Consider the following 20,642-nt stretch of genomic DNA (forward strand, 5'->3'; position numbering starts at 1 on the left):
GTTTATGGGCAATTATCATGTCAGCCACATAGACAAAATAACAGGAAGAGGAACATTTTTTATAAGAAGAAGCTCTGCTTTTGTTACACCATGTACCACCTTACAGGTCATACAAACCTTCATACATGTTAACTTATCTAATCATTGACAATCTTGGTTAAAGCAAACAGCTTACTCTTTCCATGTTTACAGTTAATAAATGAGAGAAGGGCCCCTAAAGTATACCTGACCAGGCTACAAGCATGTGCCTGTCTCTGTTTTTGGGAGGGGAGTAACTTAAAACTCTGCTACAGTTGTTGTTGAGAATGGCTGACCATACAACAAGACATACAGTCAGTGTTTGAAAGTATAATTATGTTAGCAAATAATAGCAATGATTGTATTACCTCATGGGCCAATGGATAGTTATGTGGAGCCTGACACAGCAGCACAGTGTCGCCTTTACACGAATCATCATTTTGGGAAGTATTCAGCTCTGAAGTACTTTTAATTTCAAAGATATGGTTGACTTGAGTCCCAGTGACAAAAAGTGCAACTTGACATTCATTTAAAATTTCCTCCCATATTTATTGTTGTCAAGCTTTTTTAAAGGATCTGTCCGCTGTTAATTCAGTTAATTCCATTGAAAACTGCTTACCCTGAGGTCTGTAGATTTAATGGAAAAAACAACATTATTTCTGGAAAGACATGGAGTGTTGCCACTGAGTTCTTCAAATGTCATTTGAAACTAATACAAGTCATAAAACCAAAACAATGTGCTGAAAGACACTTACATGCTGAGGGGCCCTTGATTCATTGTAGTATAAAAATGTTGAGTTGTGTAGCTTTAATATTCATTTCTTTGGCAAAATAAGTAAGCTTTGTTATTAATAGAGTCCTTTGATATAAAATGCAAAAATAAAGTCAGATGCAAGTACTTCATAAAAAACTTATCACTTTATTTCAAGTATTGAACATTAAGGCAGTGTTTGTATATGGATGTTGAATGTCAACACTATGTCTAAAATGAAAGTCAAAAAGACTTCCCTTAAAACAATTAAATGTAATTACAACCATGATTCAAGTTAAATTAATAGGTGTCAGCTCTTGATGACAAAATGAGTGTATGAAAGTACAAAACAATTATGTTCTAAACTTACAAACCAGAAAGTGTACATCTTATTACAATGTCACTTCACCTGTTTGTATTTTTGACATAAACATGTTCACATTAAATAAAAATACATCCTTTTTAAAGTAATTCAAGTCAAGTTAGAGTATTTACATTAAACTGTTATTTTTTTAATCTAGATTTCACTCTTTACTAACATCATAAAACATGTAAGAAAAACTGTGATTTAACAATAAGACGATGTGTGCTCACCTTTTGCACATCACAAAATAATTGATTTAACAAACCAGTGGCAGTGAAACATTTCGACCAAATATGTGGCATCACCTGCTGCCATCAGTAAGCAAAAATATACTTTTCAGAAGCACCAGTGGTTGCTTGCTTTCATTCAGCATCTGAGAGGATATCTCAGGTGTGTGTAAATCCTTCATTTTTACAAGAACAGATCATAGAGCTGTTCCCATTGGGAGACCAGAGAACAGGGCAAGAGTACAAGTATGTTGTAATGAGCCCTTGTATAAAGACAAGGCTGGAAAAGCATGCAGTCTTCATGAGTCACGTAAAGCTTTTCTTTTCACCACACACAAACGCTTCTTTAAGTTGGGAACAGTTTAACTAACCTTTTAGAAATGATTATGAGGTCCAGGGTAATAGTTTGCACCTCAGGAAATACCACTGATAGCCTGGATTCTGGACTCATGGATTAGAGCTCTTATGGACTTTGCCAAAGGTCTAAAGTGATATAAAATGATGAAAGAGCTTTAGTGACATAGTGACACAAGTGTTTAAAAAACCCAGATATAAATCAACAACTGAGTAGGAACTAAGTAAGAGTAAGAACTAAGCTAAATTTGTGACCATTAACATACAACCAAAGCAACTGTGAAATAAAGCGCTAAACTAACAAGAACGTACACATTAAATTTATATAACATTTATTACACCTCAGTTATTGATATCACTGTTGCTACTGATCAAGGTTAGGGTTAGGCTGTGTCTGTGATTCCCAACATCTACATTAAAAGATAAGCCACAGACAATCTGTTGTACAAAACCATGGATACGTTCCATTTGTCTTTCCTACTTCATGTTTCTTTTTCCCCCGATTTTTACTTGTGTTCAGATTTAAAGTTATTTAGAGGAAATGAGGAAAATACAGGAGGAAAGGTAACGGGAGAAGGCAACACAAGTGAGCACGACTGGCACAGTCCATTACAGATGAAATGACGCAAGCAGCTTAAAACAATCATATCACCATGCCTTTATGTGTATCTAAATTTGAAACATAATTACCATAGCAACCAAAGGTGTAACAAATCTGGTAACAGTCGACAAAGAAATATGCATCCGGGTGCCCCAGTGGGTCAACTGGTAGAGCGCGTACCACTTAGGTTCAGTCCTTCCCGCAGCAGCCATGGGTTCAAGTCCGACGCATGGCCCTTTGCTGCATGTCACCCCCTCTCTCTCCCCAACTTTCCTGTCCCTATCCAAATAAAGGCAAAAACTGCCTAAAAAATTACTTAAAAGAAATATGCTTCAACTTTTATGGGTACAGACAGGCTATAAATTTGGCAAAATAGCTCATCATCCATCAGCCATGGTAGTATTTGCTGATCAGGGAACATGTTTGTTTACTCTGTCTTGACTGCCAACTTCACAGATTTTCAACCTGGTTCTCATCTTTCAATGTTGGGCGTACATGTGTATGAAAGACATTGAATTTCGCTCAATGTCAAACTGCAAAAATCCAGTGGAAGACACATACCGCAGATTGTCAGAGAGGGGTGATTTAACCACATTCTGTACCTCTGCTTTTTACATAGCCCGCCTATGAGGAAGGTTAGCAACACAGTCTATCAGTGTTAGAGAAAAACTGATATTAAAATACCAGTGTTTACCAGTGTCACACTCAGATATTCAGGGCTGCTTATTATATATGAGCCCAATGGAGTTAGGAAACGTATAGAGTAGAAACAGGCCTCTACTTATTTTGTACCCATAACGGGGGTGGTCTGAGAGGGGCCTTGGAAGGCACTAAGGCTATCACTTTTTGTTCGAAATTCAAACACATTCGTTCAAACGTGGGGTGAAGAGTTCGTATTCGAGTGGGGCATTCGAACAATTGCGGGTCATTTCTAACTTGTTTGTTCTTGATTTTATGGAAAAGTGACAAGTGTGTAATGGATACTGGCTGTTGTATATTGATATCTTTTCACTACATAGATGGCCTAGTTTTATGAAATGACTCCAGCAGTGAAATTTCTCCTTAAATCTAGCTTGTTGGACAGATTAGGTTTATTTGGTCTGGGTATAATGGCTTTAAAAAATTTAAAAAATCAGCTTGATAGGATATTCTTCTTAATTTGATGTTTTCCTGAACAAAGCTCCTTAAAAGGCAACCTCAAAGCTACCTAATGCAGTACTGTTCCAGATGGCAACCTAAATACCTAAAATCACTTTTAGGCTCAGAAAAGAGAAGAATTCCCTTCTTCCTTCAGATGTTCTACACCACAGAGTCTTCTGACCTCTCTAATGCTGCATATGTACTATTTGCATAAAGAACTGCAGTATGAACTGTATGAAACAGCAGGCTGCTCATGTCTTTGTCATTCTTCCCAAAAAATTGTCCTTTCTGCAGGGTATCAATGACGGAGGTGTTACAGCTGGCGAGGAGTATGCATGCCCCTATTTCTTTGTATTCCTTAACCAGCCCTTTGAGCGTTGCCATGCCTGTTGAGTCTATGAAAGGAATGGCAGCGCAGTCTAAAACTATCGTGTGGAATTCCAGTTCTCTTTTGACAAGTCCAATAACAACCTCCCCATTGTTTTTATCCCCATTTGCCTTGGCCTGCTTCAGGGACATCTCTTTGGCCTTCTTCTCTGCCTTTCTCCTCTTAGTCATCTCCAAGAAAGGTTCAACTCCAACAGCTTTGTAGAGGGATTTGAGGAAGGTGTCCTTGTTGGCGAAGTACAGAGGAGCTTGGAAGCGGAAGACCTGAACCCGAGGCGGAGGCATAAGGTTTTTGTACTCATCCACATCCTCGTAAAGATCAGAGTCGCTGGCCCGGCCCAGCAGAGAGACCTAACATCAGACATCAGATTAAGTGAGATGAAGAGATTACCAAAAGGCAATAAAGTCACTGAAGTCATTGCAGATCTGGAAATATTGTTTGTATCCGTAATCAAAAACAAGCCTCAAGTAATTTACTCACTTTAGGGTTCTGGGTCTTATAGATGATGCACATCATGGAAAAGATGATTCCGACCAGGAGGCCCACCTCCACACTGATCAGAGCCGTGGCCGACATGGCGACCAGCCAAACGATGGCATCATTCCGGCTAGCGCGCCACTTAGCAGGGACGTCCTTGAACTTCCTCAGTGCCCCGCGAAGGCTGACAATGATGATACAGGCAAGAACACATTTCTGGAGAGCGTAGAAGAAAGGTGCAAAGAAGAGGAGGACGAGAAGGACGACCATGGCGCTGATCAGACTTGATACCTTATGGAGGTGCAGAGAAATGGAGAGAAACAGAGATGGATGAAGAAAGATAAAATACTGTTTGTTTTACAGTGTGCTGCTCTGAATGCTGAAGCTGTACACCAGGTCTCAGGACAGACTTCAGTGATGTTCCAAGAAACCGTCTCATTATGAAGGAAAGCTAGAACATAAACAAAAAAGCAAAAACAATATGTGCTTCATGCAGAACCCCTGATTCCCCATCCTTGCAGAGCAAATAAAGGTAGTGAGAATGTTTCTTCCGGATCTTTGTAAGCACGTGACAGTGCGCAAAACATAATAGGTCTATTATAAACTGAAAACGACAAAGATCTATAGTGTAATTTTGCAAGTGTAGGTGAAAACATCACATTAATGTTTCAAGAAAGAACTCTAAAACAAATAAAGGCATTAAAAATGGGTTTCGCCATTTTCAAAGGGTTTTAAATTTACCTGTGTCTGGCAGCCCGTTGAATCCTTCACCATGGTTTTTGCTAGAGCTGCACTGGTGGTGAAACAGTGGAAGAAGGAGGGGATGATGTTACAGCAGCCGATGGCCAGCATCTCCTGGTTGGGACGAACCGTGTAGCCGTTTTTCTTGGCAAACATCTCGGACAGTGACACAGTGAAGGCAAAACTACGCAATAAAATGAAACCGATTGAGGCTGTGTTAATCTTTGCCCTCAAAAGCATGAGAAGAACCTTTTAGACCTGATGTAAGGAATCATTTCAACTGTATTGTAATTGGTTAGCAAATAAGAATCACATTTAACTGTTGTACTGCAAGAACAAATTTGGCATACAAACGTGGTGTTTCATTGGTTGTACATTACCTAATGACAGCCAGCGGAATGGCATCCAGTGCCACTCTTGACATCAGACCAAACCTGGGCACCTGTGGAGGGATGAACCCTGTGGGGATGTGACCGGAAACACTGGAGCCATAAATACTGTTCAGCTCCCCAAAATGGCTGGCTAGTGTGGCTCCTGCCACTACTACCAGCTCGGTCGGCAGAGGGATCTTCAAACGATCCTTGTAGCGCTCCTGGATCTCTTTCCCTCCCACTATAATCCAAAATTCAGTGTTATTTTCCAAATTAATGAAAAGTAACAATTTGAGTTCAGGTTTTAATTGCAAATCACAAGTACTACATGAATTTTATAATAAATATTGGTAATTTTAGAGAAAACCCACTGTATGAGGAATATGTAAAGTAGAGTTCTTTACCTAATATGGAAATACAGATGGCACTGGTGATGAGATCACACAGGTTAGTCTTGTGAATGTTAGCAAAAATGTTGATCCAGGTGACAACCACTGTGCCGTATCCCTGGTGACGGGGAATCTTTAAACCTAACAGGTATTTAGCCTGCACGGTCAGGATGGTGAAAGAGGCTCCCGTGGCAAAACCGTCAAGCATGGGGGCCGAAAGGTATACAGAGACGAAGCCTAACCGAAACACAGCCATCATGACCTGGTGAGAGGATCATAAGAAGGACAGAGAAGCCAATTAAAACATGGAAACTGAAAGACCAAAGCCAAAATGTAGTTTAACAAGATTAAGAATCTTTGCAACAGTAAAGTCAGAATACAGCTATTCCTTTACCTGGTAGATGCCAGCCAGGAACGTAACAGCAGCAGCGATACTGATAGCGTAACATTCCTTCCCGCACTGCTGGCCCATTAGCTCCACAGTGTGCAGTTTACCAACTGTGAGGTTGGTGTCTATTGAGCCATTAAACACATCAGGAAGTGCAGATGCTTTGAAATCATCATTGAGGTCAAAACCAGCCAGGAACACTTCCCTATCCACCACCTTCAGACAACCAGAAAATAATCAGTGACAAATAATTTCATTTAAGATATTTAAGTACGATCATTGCCATTATGATCCATTACCTGTCCAATCATGAGGCTCATGAGGCTGAAAATCCCCACAGAAACATGTCTGGAAGTCCCCATGAGGAAGTAAATGATGTTGGCATAAAATGAGGTGTATAAGCCATAGATCGGCTCCACGCCTGCCAGCAGGCAGTAGGCAATGGCCTGTGGTACCAAGATGATACCGACAATCACCCCGGACATCACATCTCCCCAGACATACTCTCTTAGCTTGTATTTAGGCAGCCACTTCACCACAGGGAAGAACCCTGTCAGGGTGGATCGGACTCTGGGTACAGAGCAGGTCACACCCTGCTTCAGCTTGGATTTGAGGACTGAAACTGTGGGCTGTCGCTGGCGTACCCGCCGTTCCAGGAGAGGTGGCAGGGCCAGTGCTGTTTCTGTGACGTTGGTGACTTCCTCCATGGTCTTCAGGAGACAGAGGTAAAACGGTGAGTGGAAGAGGGAGGGGAGGTGGATAAAGTGGTCAGCTGTGCTCCTAAAAGAACATCAAGGAAAAAAGATGTACAGGACGGACAGGGAAAGACAAAATGGAAACAGAATATCAGTGGAGATGACTTCAGCCAATAGATAAGATTGTGTATTGTCCTTTTAGGGTCACATTTATACCTTGTACTTTCATGTTTGCTTTGGTCTATTTGAATTGTGGGGCATTTTTACATTTACTTCGTAGGAACAGTGCTATTTGTAGTTTGTTTCCTCTGGGAGAGCTGCACTGCAGTTTATTTAGATCAAGAAGTGAGACAATGAGTGATCAATCTTAAAACACAATTGTGTAATGGGTATAACAGACTGGTACGAAGGAGTATTAGGGCCATGGATAAGGGGAAAAAAATGATGATGAAGTTTTTTTAAATCATGCACTTTATAGAAAAAAAGTTGAAATGTCGAGAATAAAGTCTAAATGTAGAGAATGAAGTCGAACTGGTTCAGAAGAGGAAGATTTAAATTTTAATTTTGCCTTTCGAGAATAAAGTCTAAATGTTGAGAATAAAGTTGCCATTTCAAGATTACAGTCGACCTTTTGAGATGACATTAAACAGCGCGTATGACTGCCTCTACAAAATGCCTTGTATAGATGAACTGATGAAATTGTACTTCAGAATCAGCTTTAGCGACAAAGAAATTCTCTCTCTTTCGGCTCATAAACACAGTGTAGTTGTCAGCATTAGGACTTTGAAGCGATTGTGCCGAGAGCTTGGGAGAGGTGGCTGCATTCGTGCAAACTGAAATAGCGGGTAATAGACAAATGCAGGGATATTGTTGGTTACACCTGCGTGCAATTCAGAGGGGACATCTTGTATCACAAGACACAATAAGACAACTGATCAAGTTGTTTGATCCTGAAGGTGTGGAGCTCAGGCGGGCACGGCTTCTGAGACGCAGGCATTACTGCAACAAAGGTCGCAACGCGCTGTGGCACATGGATTTGTACGATAAACTGAAGCCATACACCATTGTTATCAATGGTTGTATTGATGGTTTAAGCTGCTATGTAGTGTGGATGGAGGCCTACAGAACAAATAACGACCCCAAAGTAATAGCAGACTACTTCATCTCATCCTTTGCATGCTTGGGAGGATGCATGGAGTGATTGCATGCTGACAGAGGCACAGATCCAGCCCTGTGTTTATTAAGGAACCACACCTTCTCCGGTTTCAAGTATGGACTGCTGTTAAGTTTGGTACAGATGTTCATGTCCCCATAAAATTAATTGTAACTGTGATGTTGTCCCATCATCAGTAATATTCCCACATTCCCATCAGCTTTAGCTGTACATCGTGTTTTATGTTAATTAGCGAATGTTAGCATGCTAACATGCTATACCAGCTATCAGCATGTAAACATTAACACTGCCTCACTGGGCTGCTAGGATGACTGTTGGACTCTTTATCTTGTCACACATTACTGCAAGTATATTGGGCCTATATGGCAGTTTTAAATTCTCTTGAAGTTTGCACTGAAATTCCAATCTTAGTATTATGTGTATGTCAATATTCACTGACGTAAAATGTCAGTTCTGTTTCTTAAAGTGGTAAATAATATAAGCAACAGATGAACATGATCAGCTGGCTTTTAAAACCCACATCTGACACCAAATTACACATCATGGAATGAAAGCAAGTGATCAACATATTCATGACTCAAATGAAGGTTGTGACTGGCAACTCACAAGGCTGGTTATGCTCAGGAGCAGCTGCATGCCTGCTGAGATAACCATGTCAAAGAAACCATAAAACACTTTGCATGACATGTTATCAGCCTCTGCCATCACAGCAACGATGGTATGTGCTGTGATTTAGACTTCCTGTGGGAGCCCTGACAACTCTCACAGACAGATATGACAGCATGATAAATGGGATACTTTTTGATCATTTAGGTTTACTTACATCAGATTTGTTGCTTTGCAGAAAAACAACTTGTTTTGCACTGATAACGGATTTAAGTTTCCTCATTCCTCTACTGTTTTTTTCTTCTTTGTTGATTGTTTCTAACTCACTATTTCTAGGCATTTTTACTTTGCAGGACAACAATTGTTCACTTTGCATAATAATGACCCCTTTAAATAGACCAAAACAGGGCCCAATCTGTGTTCATATGGATCTTAGAAAACGCATTTGACTTTTTTCATTGATAGAAGCCACAGGAGACGAATAATGAGCCTATGTAGCTTTCAGCTATATCACATAAAATCTAAGAAAGCCTTGCAAAAAGAGAGCAAGGATACAAGAACTACCTTGTATTTGTGTTGAACACTCCCACAAAACAGATTAAAGCTGTCCACCTCAACAAGTTTTTATTCAAGTAGAGAAACACAGACACCTGATTAACTGATGAACAAGGCAGGAGTCATACTGAGAACTTTTTGTAGCAGAAACATTTCATTTATTTACGTGTCAACCATGAACAACACTGAAAACAACTGATTAAAGCAGTTCCTGTAACCCGTTTCTAATCAATTTGTTCCCCGCCTTTAATCATGTGGTATAAAAGCCCCCCACCACTGCTTAGAAATGACCTGAAGACTTCTTTTGAGGCTGGTGTCCACCTTTAATATATATTTGAAATCTTTTCTGTACAATCATGTTAAAAGTCAAAAGGGGCAAAAAATAACTTTCTCTAAAACAGATATGACGTGAACTACCAAAATAATCACCTTAAATCTAGTAATGTTTTCAATATCACAGCAACAACTATTTTTCTTTTCAAATTTATAGCAGTGCATCAGCCTAAAAGTCATGTTTCTTAATTTTTTCATTGCCATGTGGAGATATACAGAACATTTTATTGTATAGTTTTTTTTTTTTTAAAACCCCTTCAAGGTCTGTCCACACTGTGAGTCTGCAAAAGCAAACTACTGAAGCCAGGACTACTTTCCCAATTGCAAAAAACACCAATAAATTTACAACATGATGTAACCATTAAACAGTAATTTCACCTTCCCCCTACTTTGCTTTGCGGCTGATGTTGATTTAGAGAACAGGTAGTTTTGTAAATCATGCAAATAATTAGTTTAACTGAATTTGAAGAGCCAAAGAAAGTCATAAGAGTAACACACAGGGCTGGAAACAATGAGTACAACTTGAATGTCATGCTCAAGTGCTTGAATTCAATATAATAGTAAACAGAAGATGACTCATATTGAAAGTAGTAATACAATATATGAATATAGGACTGCATGTTTAATAAAGAACTGACTGTGCATTTAATTCATATTCAAACAATGTACTGTAGACATCTTTTCTGCAGCTTATCACTGTCATCAACTGTGAAAAAAACTGAGAAGCAACACAACGATAACAATAAGATAGTCTATTCTCTAGTAATATTAGTGAACTATTCTTTAAATGCTTTTCTAAATTTCCAGGTAGCAGAGAAACCAAATTTTAAAACATCGTGGTTCTTCCTTAGATAAATCCAAATTATAAGAACACACTGTTCCAGTCACTAAAGTGTGTGATAATGTACTCACCTGCAGAGTCACCACCACTGGGACAAACAGGACCACAAGTCTCTGATGTGTCGAGTTATAATCAGCTCGGTTGACTGGCTTAACCTCTTCTCATTCTCTCTATGTCTCTCTCTTTCTCTCTCTCTGTGTGTCTCTCTCTCTTGATGTCATTCAGCCATCAGACAGCAGTAGATATAAGTGTGATCTCCGCTGGATAAAAAGTAAGATAAGAGCAGCCCTTTGCTCACCCTCAGTGTTTCTTATTGGCTTGATTACTGGGAGTGGGTGGGGCTCTGGAAAGCATATTTCTGTGTGTGTGTGTGTGTGTGTGTGTGTGTATGTGTGTGTGTGTGTGTGTGTGTGTGCGCATGCGAGAGAGGTTAAATGAAGTCAATTTTTTACTGGATCACAATGTTTATCTGTCCTGCTGAAGGCCTGGGGCCTGTGATCATGTTTGCAAAGTGAAAGTGAGCGCAGACTCGTATGTCAGCATACTGTTTAGATACATCCTGTAGACAGAGTGGATTACAGTGCAAACAGAAGATAAGGCATACATGAGGTACAACAAGCAAAGACAGGCCACTGTTATCTGTGTGGCTGCGCGGGAAACAACCAATGTCTTTTATGAATTACACTCAGATCAGATGTGATGTAAGTGTTCTTTGTATTTGTACCTTAACAAAGACAGTAGTAAGTAAGTTACAGGTAAAAATGTGTAATACTAAAATACTAGAAAATGAAATCCAAACTAATAATTAGAAGCGTTAGCCACGTACCCTAAAAGTTATCAATATTCTCACACTAAGTCATTTAAGAACTGGCCTTACACACTACTACTTTTGTCATTTAGCCTTTTTATTAACCCCGTAAACGTTGCCTCTAAAGTCCTGGAACTGTTTAGTACTATACTAAACTGATGCGTTCACTTAATGTTGTACATAATGAATTGCATTTGAGCAGTGATGTGTCACTTAGCTAAGGAAAACTAAGCGAACAAACCAGAAAAGGCCATTTTTATTTTCCCCCTCTATTGGCAGGTACACTTACTTACAGAGGAAAAAATGTATAAAAAATGAGGTCTCTGGTTTTTGCAGGCAGGGATATCCAGAGCAGAGTTTCAGAGCACAGGGCTAGAAGATGAAAACATCATTCATCATATCTTTGACTAATGTTCTCTCTTATGTTTTCAGTTATTTTACTTTTTCACTTATTTTTATTTTTTCTTTTGCATTTTTTTCCCCCTACTGTACTCTTAAGCCAAACAATGTGAATCTGAATGTGAGGTGAATGAAACAAAACACTTGTTTATATATAATATGAAATAAGGCTCATACAAGAACTGAGGGTCTGAAATTATTTTATTCAGGCAAAACTCCTGTGACAGACAGGCGGATAAATAGACTAAAACTAGGATGGAATGGTTTGTGTGACAGAATCTAAGACGAAAGTGGGTCTCAGACTGTCACACAGAGTGGGGGAGTGGGGGTGTCCTTGTGTGCATTATACGCTAGACTGAATGGCATTATTGTCAGTGTTGGTGTGAAGTCGTGGCAGTTAACTTCTTTATCTTCCTCTGATTTCATTAAGTCACAGTTAAGACTGGAGTCACATTTGTAACACACCACCAAAGCATCAAAGAGAGAGTCCAATGCATGTGTGTTTTGTCTGTGTGTGTGTGTGTGTGAGAGAGAGTGCGTGGTTAATATCAGTGCACAATTAGATTAGTGTCACTTCCTGCTGACACAAACCAAACAATCATAAGATATAAGGGGTCTCTGCCCGGCCTGTCATCTTTGTTGTTCCCTCCCTCTAAAGCTAAAAACCGCTCATCCAGTTCCATCTGAGAGGATTACTGCACTGCCCCTTTAAATCCACCAGCATCATCCATCTGTCTGCACGTCTGCTCCACCATCTACAAGCTTCATCACATGTTCATCATGATTTATGGATGTGAAACAAGTGAAATAACAGGACTCACCCATAGAGAAGGAGCAGCTTGAATGTGACCTGCGGGCAACATCAGCCATACCTCCCTGGCTGGTGCCTCTCACCCACTATCAGTATGTTTTCCTCCATACTCCATTCTTCTGCTCTCTGTCTGCATCTTGCTTCTTCCTGTTTCCCTCTGCAAAGCATGATGGGAGGTGCAACCCACTCTCGTTCATGTCTGCCGATCGGAGACGAGCAGAGGGGGAGGGGAGACAGGAGAAAACATGGAGGGAGGGCGGCTGTGGGTGATGGTTACCATAGTAACTAAACCCCCGCTAATGTGTGTGTGTGTCCTTGTGTGTGTGTGTGTGTGTGTGTGTGTGTGTGTGTGTGTGTGCGCATAGATGTCCTTTCAGGGTAAATTTCAAAAACTATTTAAAAAATAGTTAATAAATCATAAAAATATGATCAGCTGGCACCAACATATGCCTGGCTCCTCGGCCCAAGTCTGTCCCACATAATTCCACATTTTGGAAGATTCTGACTGTTATCCTCCGATATCATGCTGTATAGGGGCCAGATTCAGGCCGTCGAACTGGGCGTATACTGGGCCAGAAGAAAACAAGCGTGTGGCCCCTTTTTTTAATATTATGATCCTGTTCCCATCTAAACTCTATACAAAATGTCTTTCTGTGTGAGAACTAATATATCTTGGAAAACCCTGATAGTTCAGCTGGTTAAGAAGCAATTTTGTTGACAGAGTGGTTGGTTTCAAATCATGTTTGGATCATTAGATTTAAAATTTGTCTTTTGCAGACACAAATTTTTTTTTTTCTGGATTACATTCTAACTACAAAACTTCCATGTTCTTGTGTGACCTTGGGGTCCCTACACTACGGTTAGTACCATATATATATATCCAGACTAATTATCAACATTTATGCATTTAAATCAGCCATTAATGTTAAAACTTTCTGATATTAAAAAAACACCTTACACTGTGATTCCAAGAGATTTTACAGTAATTAATCAGGTTTGCATTTGTCATTTTAAAGCATTTCATAGTAATATTTCATATTCCAGTATATCTGTCTCTAGGTGTAGCAAATGTAGAGCTAGTCTCTCTCTGATAACCCCATGACATGCCGCCACTTAACCTTCTCTTCACCTACCACCTTTCTCAAGGGTTACAAGGGATCTACAGAAGACACTGTGTACGAGTTTATTCAAGGGGACCATCCTCTACTTATTAACTCATTCGGTTGAGAGCAAACTTCTTCTTGTTGTCAGGGGGGTAAATGTTTAAAGAACATTACTTTTCACACAGGATAAGTCATGCACAAAAAAAACACTTCCTGTGTAGCTGTTGTTCACTTCAGTCGGATCATGAATGTTGAACCCTTGGTTTAAGTGTTTGAGTGAGGTTAGGTATAAAAAAGCATCCTGTTGACTCAGCAGAACCAATAAGTGAAGTGAAAGAGTCTGTTTCTTTCTCAGAACATGAGCCTATTGAACCAAGTTTAAATTTAGTGATAAGAGTGCAAGAGTTTGAATCAATGTCCATGCAGCCTGATCCCAATACCCTTTTCTTTCTTTCTTTCTTTCTTTCTTTCTTTCTTTCTTTCTTTCTTTCCCTTCTACCTACCCCCCGACTGTTTTCTGTGTGTTCCCTGTGTGTTATCTGTTTGTATGTCCTATGTGTTTCATGTGTGTGTCTTCTGTGTATTTCCTGTTTTAAAATAAAACAGGCAGACAGGGATGAAAAGCAACTATTCAACTGTTAGTTTACATACCAATTTGTGATTCTCTAACTATCCATTCATGTAACCAATAGCACACTCTGCATACAACAAAATTAAGAGCGATGCTCCTCATTGGTGCATAGCAAAAAAATAAAGAAAAAAACGAGAGTCAAGAAACATCTAAAAATACAAGACACAGGTTGACACAGTTGAGTGTATTATATTGCACAATAATGAATAACAGTTAATATGGTATTGCACATGCATAAATAGTGGTGTGACCTGAATAGCAGTTTCATTTGGTGATTATTACAGTGGCAGTATTGCACAAAAGTGAAGTAGTCAATGCTTATTTGTGTTTAGTGTGCTAATGGCCTTGGGATAGAAACTGTCAAAACATGCACCTCCAGACTCAGAGAAAGACCTGTAGCACCTGCAGGGGGCAACAGTTCAAACAGTTGGTGATCAGGATGTGTGGAGTCCTTAATTATGTTAGTGGCGCCGCTGAGTCAGCATGAGGGAGTGATGCAACAAGAAGCCAATGTTTTTTAAGCGTGGCATTTCATAATGTAATGAGACGTGTAACAGAATCCTGGCCGGCGCATACTCTTTACTTATTTACTTACTTGCTCACCAAGAATTGTCTCCAGTGGTGGAAAGCAAGGCCAATTTTAATTCCTGAAGTTAGCACGCTAACTAGTTAGCCCTGGCCTGTCTCGTCACATTCATGTAATCTATGAAATTACACTTCACAATATTCTCTCGGTACTGATTAAATGCAAAGTGACAAAAAACCTGGTTTATTAAAATGTTTAAGTATCTGGCTAGGCTAATGCAGAAATAAATATGTGATGCTTGATGACACAAATTGTTGTGTCTGTCACGATCTGTCCTCTTAGTCACTTTCTGGACTCATTTCCTGTTTTATTTTTAGATTACTTTCTTTGTGTGTCTAACAGTTTCTGCATAAGTGTGATTCCCGCCGTAGTGATTACCTGCTCTGCCCCAACGAGTTATACCTGTGTCTCGTTACTTGCCCTTCTTGTGCGTAATTAGTCTCTGGTGTTACCTTGTCCTTCCACTGATTTTCCAGAGTTTGGTCCTCATTGTTCTCCTAGTGTATCTGATTTTATTCTTGGAAATTGTGTTCCACATGTAAAGATGCCTGTTGTGTGTTCCTGTTCATTTGCCTGCCTTCCCTTAAACTCAACTGCCTGGTTACCTTCTCATCTGCCTGTAAGCATACTTTCCTTCATTTAAGTATTTGAACTGCACCTACCTGCCTTTATGTGAGTTGGCATTTGAGTGATTCTGGTCATGGTCTGGTCCAGAACTCCTACACCTTGACACTGTTTGCTGAATTACATAGTGTAATTTACTGGAAAGCTTCTGTAATGATACAAACATTTAGAAACATTTGTTTCTAACTTAAGGAAACTTAACTCTAAAATGGTAAATGGTTTGCACTTATATTGTCAACCACTTAAAGTGCTTTACACTACAAGCCACACTTCACCCATTCACATACATTCACACAGCGCTTTTTCTACGTATTTGGTTCTATCACACACAGTCACACACATCAGGGGCAATTTGATCTTCAGTATCTTGCCCAAGGACACTTCAACATGCAAACTAGAGCAGCTGGGATCAAACCATTGTTTATCTTTATCTTTTATCTATTTAATAGCTATTGGTTATATTGAATTATTAAGTTTTTTCTTGTGTCTTATTTTACATATGGCAGCTGGAGGGATCAGTTTTGTCCTGCTCCAAACTATTGTTATTAAACCAGCCTTTAAAAATCCATTATAGTTTGACCTCTAGATGAAAAAACAGGTATCCAGGATTAAGGTGAACTTTATGATTCTACATCAGAGACTGCAGATGAATATATTCCAGATACTACTTGTGAAAGTGACAGTAATGCTAGCCTTAAATCAGGCCTAAAGATAATAAGACATAATGGGCACTGAGTTCCCCTGTCTGTGACAACACATGAGACAAAATTACCTTTTGACAGGCACAGTCTTCATCACATCTGAAACCACTGGAGCAAAGGAAGAACCCTGTTCAAGTTAAAACATGCACTCACAGTTGATAGTGTATGCTATGAAAGAGGTGGGAATAGACTGTATGACGTGAAACATTTTTGCTGGTATTGCTGTAAGCCTTATGCTAAGTGGTAATGTGTAATGGTAATGTGTCTAGAACGACCACATGAAAATAAATCTGATGCAGCTAAACTCTAAGCTTTCTAAAGTGTTTGCAACAGTGGAAACTATAGGCACTATGTATGCTATTATGGCAACAGGAAAGGAGGAACTACTGTGCCATTTCAACAACCACCTAAAGAAGTGCAAGGAAATGAACCTAATGCACTGTGCATACTGTCAAGAACTTTTTACAAGAAAGGTCCTGTGGTGATGAATGCGTAGTTCTAGACCTGGAGCAGTCGCCCCCAAAAGGAAAAAACCATGTTCAGTCAGGGCCTATGCCTTCACACAAGTTAACAACTGTGGCTTTTAATCAATGCCAGGAATCCTGATCCAAGTCACAGATATCATAAAAAATGTCCAAGTCATTATTGATGATGGGCTGTACTTGTTAAACAAAGGTGTGAGATCAGCCAAGAATCAAGTGTGTATGAGAGAAGATGCAAGAAATGGATAGTCATTCTTTGGAAGTCCCTTTAGAAAAGCCTTGACTGGAGTGCGTCTGGCCCAGACCAGACCACTCTTTAACCAGCTCAAGGAAGGAGAGACGGCTAGCATACTCTTATGCATTTCAAGAGACACTCGACTCTGTGCTCTCGGAAGAGGGGGAAAAAAAAAACTCTGAAGACATTTCTCAAGGATTGTCATCAGGGGAAAATGTGGTTATGTACAGACAAGTCCAGGGTGAAAAAGAATTTTAAAACGGAAGTTGGACAAAGCAAATGATCCATATCCATAGAGAGGTAATATTTCTAGTAATTGGAAAGAAAACTCTGCCATCCAATGCCATTGATAGTCTTTATTATTTGCATACCTTTTACTTTGCTTCTATCATTTTTATTTACAATCACTTTCCCTAATACAGATTCCTTAAAATACCATGGTAAAGGTTATTTGGACAGGAACATGAAATAGAAACTCTTTGATTGTATACATTGCATATCGTATGCTCCTCTTTTTGAAGAACACTAACTTACTGTCTCATTTTATTAAGGATATCACAAACTAAAAGAAATAAGTAGACCAGGCTGTGGAGAAAACGTTCATGGACTACATCAGCTCTGGGAAGGTTCCAGGGAAAACCCAGTCTCTCAAGTTTTTTTTTAAAAACTGCATTGACCCCTGCATTGAGACTCTGTAACAAAGGTAAGTTATGACATTTCGAGCACTGTAGCTGGATGTGTAGATCTAGGCCTGTTGTCTGTAGGTCATGTTTGATAGTGGAATTTTTTTTTTTCAAATTTTTTTATTTGTATAATATTAATAGAGTTGTGTTGTATACAGTAAGCATTTTTAATTGAAACTTACATTACAACGAACACTATTATAATATACATTTATATCATACCGTGCAGTCATATTAGAAGTGTTAACAGGATCTTGTCATGTAATGGGCGTATCTAACAGACAGGAGCCAGTAGGTTAACTTTAAGCAATTTTTATTTGACCTCCTGTACTCCGTCCCTTGATATCCTCCCTCACATCCTTCCATAGGTACATTTTCTAGGCACAGTTTATCTCATCACTGTAGCTATGTCCCAATTCAGGGCCACATCCTTCGGACGCCCTGCGGTCTACAAAGATATGGCTCTTCATAGCTGTCTTAGACTGAGGGCCAAACTGAAAAGAAACAGTCTAGCCTATGGAGGATTTTCACTTTGTGTCCTTAGCTGTGTCTGCCCTAACTGTTTCCGCTCCTGTCTCTGAGCAACCTTGACAACGCAGAACTTTTCGCAAAAACTTGAGGTTTTAAGCCCTTCGTTTTAACAATTGTTAGGTGTTAAACTGAGCCCAATACTTGCATCTAAAAATGTAATCCTTGGGTTAGTGTTTGTTGCCATTAATTTCATTACCAGCGTGCAACATATCTTGGGATAGCTTGTACCACGAAGGATCCACCTGTTGGAGCCCTCCTTGCCCAGGAAAAGAAGGTCACATTTGAAGGAGCCTTTGTGTCACAGCTTACATACCTTGGCTTGACATGCTACAGGTTCTCCAACCTGTAGTAAGAGAGTAAGGGTGCGCAAAACTTGTCATTTGAGTCTCAGGGCGGGAGATTCAAGTAGTTGTAGTTATTTTCTGATTGTGAAATTATCTTAGTAGTAGTTTTAGTGTTATTAGTAGTATTAGTACACTATTCCATCTTTCAGAAATGTCAGAGAAGCATGCAGGGGGTTGATGGAGGGCCGATTGAAAGGAAGCGAGGAAGCATGTCAGGAGTTGGAAAAAAATCAGGGCAGCAAAAAGTATCCAGTACCCAGACTGATCTGGTTGAAGATGGAAGTGAAGGCAGTGACAGGGGATTTGTGAGCAAAGGCACACTCACTGATATCAGAGATAATATGATAGTCATCAATGACCATTCCTACTGTATATCAGTAGATCACTTCAGTCTATTGGTTAGCATCCCAGTGCCAAGGGCTTCAACACCACAGCAGAGTGAGGTATCATTTAAGTGCCTGAGCAATAGGGGTGTAACGGTACATGTATTCATCCTGAACCGTCACGGTACGGATATCATGGTTCAGTGCATGCGGTCATAGGAAGTTGTTGCTTTTTTCCAATTGTACTGAACACATACCGAACTGTGACCCCAAAACCGAGGTATGACCGAACCGTGACTTCTGCGTACCTTCACACCCCTACTGAGCAGTGAGGGGTCAGTCCATGAAGAAAATGCAGAGGACATGACCTTAGATAAGCCTGATAATGAATTTCAACTGAGTAAAGAAATTAGTTTGACTGGTGTAGAGGAAGAGGAGCTCAATCTGTCACAAGACAGAAAGAGCTTGTATCTGTTCAAAATTGAAAGTGGTAATAGTGCGTTAGTGGGAAAATTGTGGAAAATGCGTTGTGGAGCCGCCAACAGTTTAAAAAGGTGGATTTGGGATAAAGGTGAAGACAGAGTGCATTGATGATCTCAGCTGTACCTGGTGTTCCCAGCCACTGGTGAGGGGAGTAATGGAGAGCAGTGTCTCAGTACCTGCAGTATTATATGTTTTACCAAGCTGGAAGAACATGGCATCTCCATCACTGTGCAATTACCAGAGAGTTTTGTGAGAAGAGTATGGAAAAAAATCAAGCATGAATATGTTCTGTGGTGGCACACCATCAAAAATGTGACAAATAGACTGCCTTAGTGCCAGCAAGATGGTCAGTAACCACCTGTGGTACTTTGCCACTCTACTGTGAGAGCATGTGTTGGAAAAAAAACTGGTTGGATCAGCAGACTGCAATGCAGAAACAGTTTTCATCAGAGTGATAAAAGCTAGGTTCAACATTGATTATAACTACTACAGTATGATGAATGATTTAGAAATATTTAAGAATGTCTGGTGTCTTGATGAGGTTTTCTGTGAAAGAAGTGAGGTCCGTTAGTCATGGGCTTGGTAATTTATTTATTTATTTTTAGGCTAGGCTTTTAGACCTCTGTAATTTGAATGGAAATTGTTTTCTTTTTCGTTCACATATTGTAAATACGCAGTTGACTAGTTAAATGAGAGTTGAAACTTTCTTTATTATCTACTTTACAATCCATTTTTATACTGTTATCCTATTATACTTTTTACTTATATCTGTATGCCTTTATTCCTCTTTAGCACATTGGATGACCTCTGTGTATGATAATGTGCTATACAAATGAACTTTCCTCCCTTCCTTCTGTTCGTCAAAATGTGTCCTGTGAAATAGACCCACTGCTGCAACTTTGCTATTGTTGCAGCTACACCTAGTGGTCGTATGGAGACAAGCAGCTAAGATAGAGCTGACATTACACCAGCTTTTGCTGCTGTCCTCCTCTCTGCAGTCTGATAAGTGATCAGCCACAGCCATTTAAAGTCGATGCTATTTGTTGTTTCCTACATTATTTCCATCATTGCAATGATGGTTACACATTTGCAAGCAAGATGTGTCAACACAGTTGATTGTGACTGACTGTAGTGGCTAAATCAATGGATGTAAAAGTATTTCCTCCTAGCTATGAGGTGCCATGTAATGAAGCTTTTTTTACTTACTTGGACAAATGACACAAATGTTAGATTTATACTTTATTTATTTATTTTTCAACTGAAAGAATTGTAAGGATGTAGTTATTGACTTGGCAAATACACATCCTGTCAACTTCCCCAACTCCAGTAAAGAGCACAACTGCTTCCCAAAGCTCTTCTATGGTAACCACCTTGGACTGTCTCCCACACAGTAGATGAGACAGTCCTGAACGTGACTAGGCTCAGGGATACTGCTCTGATGCTGACGCTGACCCTTTATCTCTTACCCTGGAAAGACATAATATA

At 39.7% G+C, this 20,642-nt stretch overlaps 1 protein-coding gene across 2 annotated transcripts; it reads right to left on the minus strand.

The window, feature by feature from the left end:
- Positions 1–917: 917 nt before the first annotated feature.
- slc26a1 (solute carrier family 26 member 1) lies at positions 918–12,579 on the minus strand. 2 transcript variants are annotated; one of them, XM_056403460.1, is made up of 8 exons: positions 12,442–12,579; positions 6,509–6,989; positions 6,216–6,425; positions 5,837–6,083; positions 5,442–5,673; positions 5,062–5,245; positions 4,324–4,611; positions 918–4,193 (listed from the first exon to the last, which is right to left on the minus strand). In XM_056403460.1, exons 2-8 carry the CDS (start codon positions 6,914–6,916, stop codon positions 3,615–3,617), a joined length of 2,148 nt encoding a protein of 715 aa, XP_056259435.1. In that variant the 5' UTR covers positions 6,917–6,989; positions 12,442–12,579; the 3' UTR covers positions 918–3,614. The 2 variants fall into 2 exon arrangements, with proteins under 2 accessions (XP_056259435.1, XP_056259434.1); XM_056403459.1 differs by lacking the exon at positions 12,442–12,579 and adding an exon at positions 10,485–12,430.
- Between the last annotated feature and the right edge of the window lie 8,063 nt (positions 12,580–20,642).

The sequence above is a fragment of the Seriola aureovittata genome, chromosome 18 (genome assembly GCF_021018895.1).
Source record: "Seriola aureovittata isolate HTS-2021-v1 ecotype China chromosome 18, ASM2101889v1, whole genome shotgun sequence".
NCBI classification, from domain to species: Eukaryota; Metazoa; Chordata; class Actinopteri; order Carangiformes; family Carangidae; genus Seriola; species Seriola aureovittata.

Excerpts from the sequence above, each read along its gene's own strand:
- slc26a1 (XM_056403460.1), bottom strand. The coding sequence starts at position 6,916 with ATGGAGGAAGTCACCAACGTCACAGAAACAGCACTGGCCCTGCCACCT. Across the intron at positions 6,084-6,215 it reads TCCTGGCTGGCATCTACCAG|GTCATGATGGCTGTGTTTCG; the intron begins GTAAAGGAATAG and ends TCCTCTCACCAG. Across the intron at positions 5,674-5,836 it reads CATCTGTATTTCCATATTAG|TGGGAGGGAAAGAGATCCAG; the intron begins GTAAAGAACTCT and ends TTTGGATTATAG.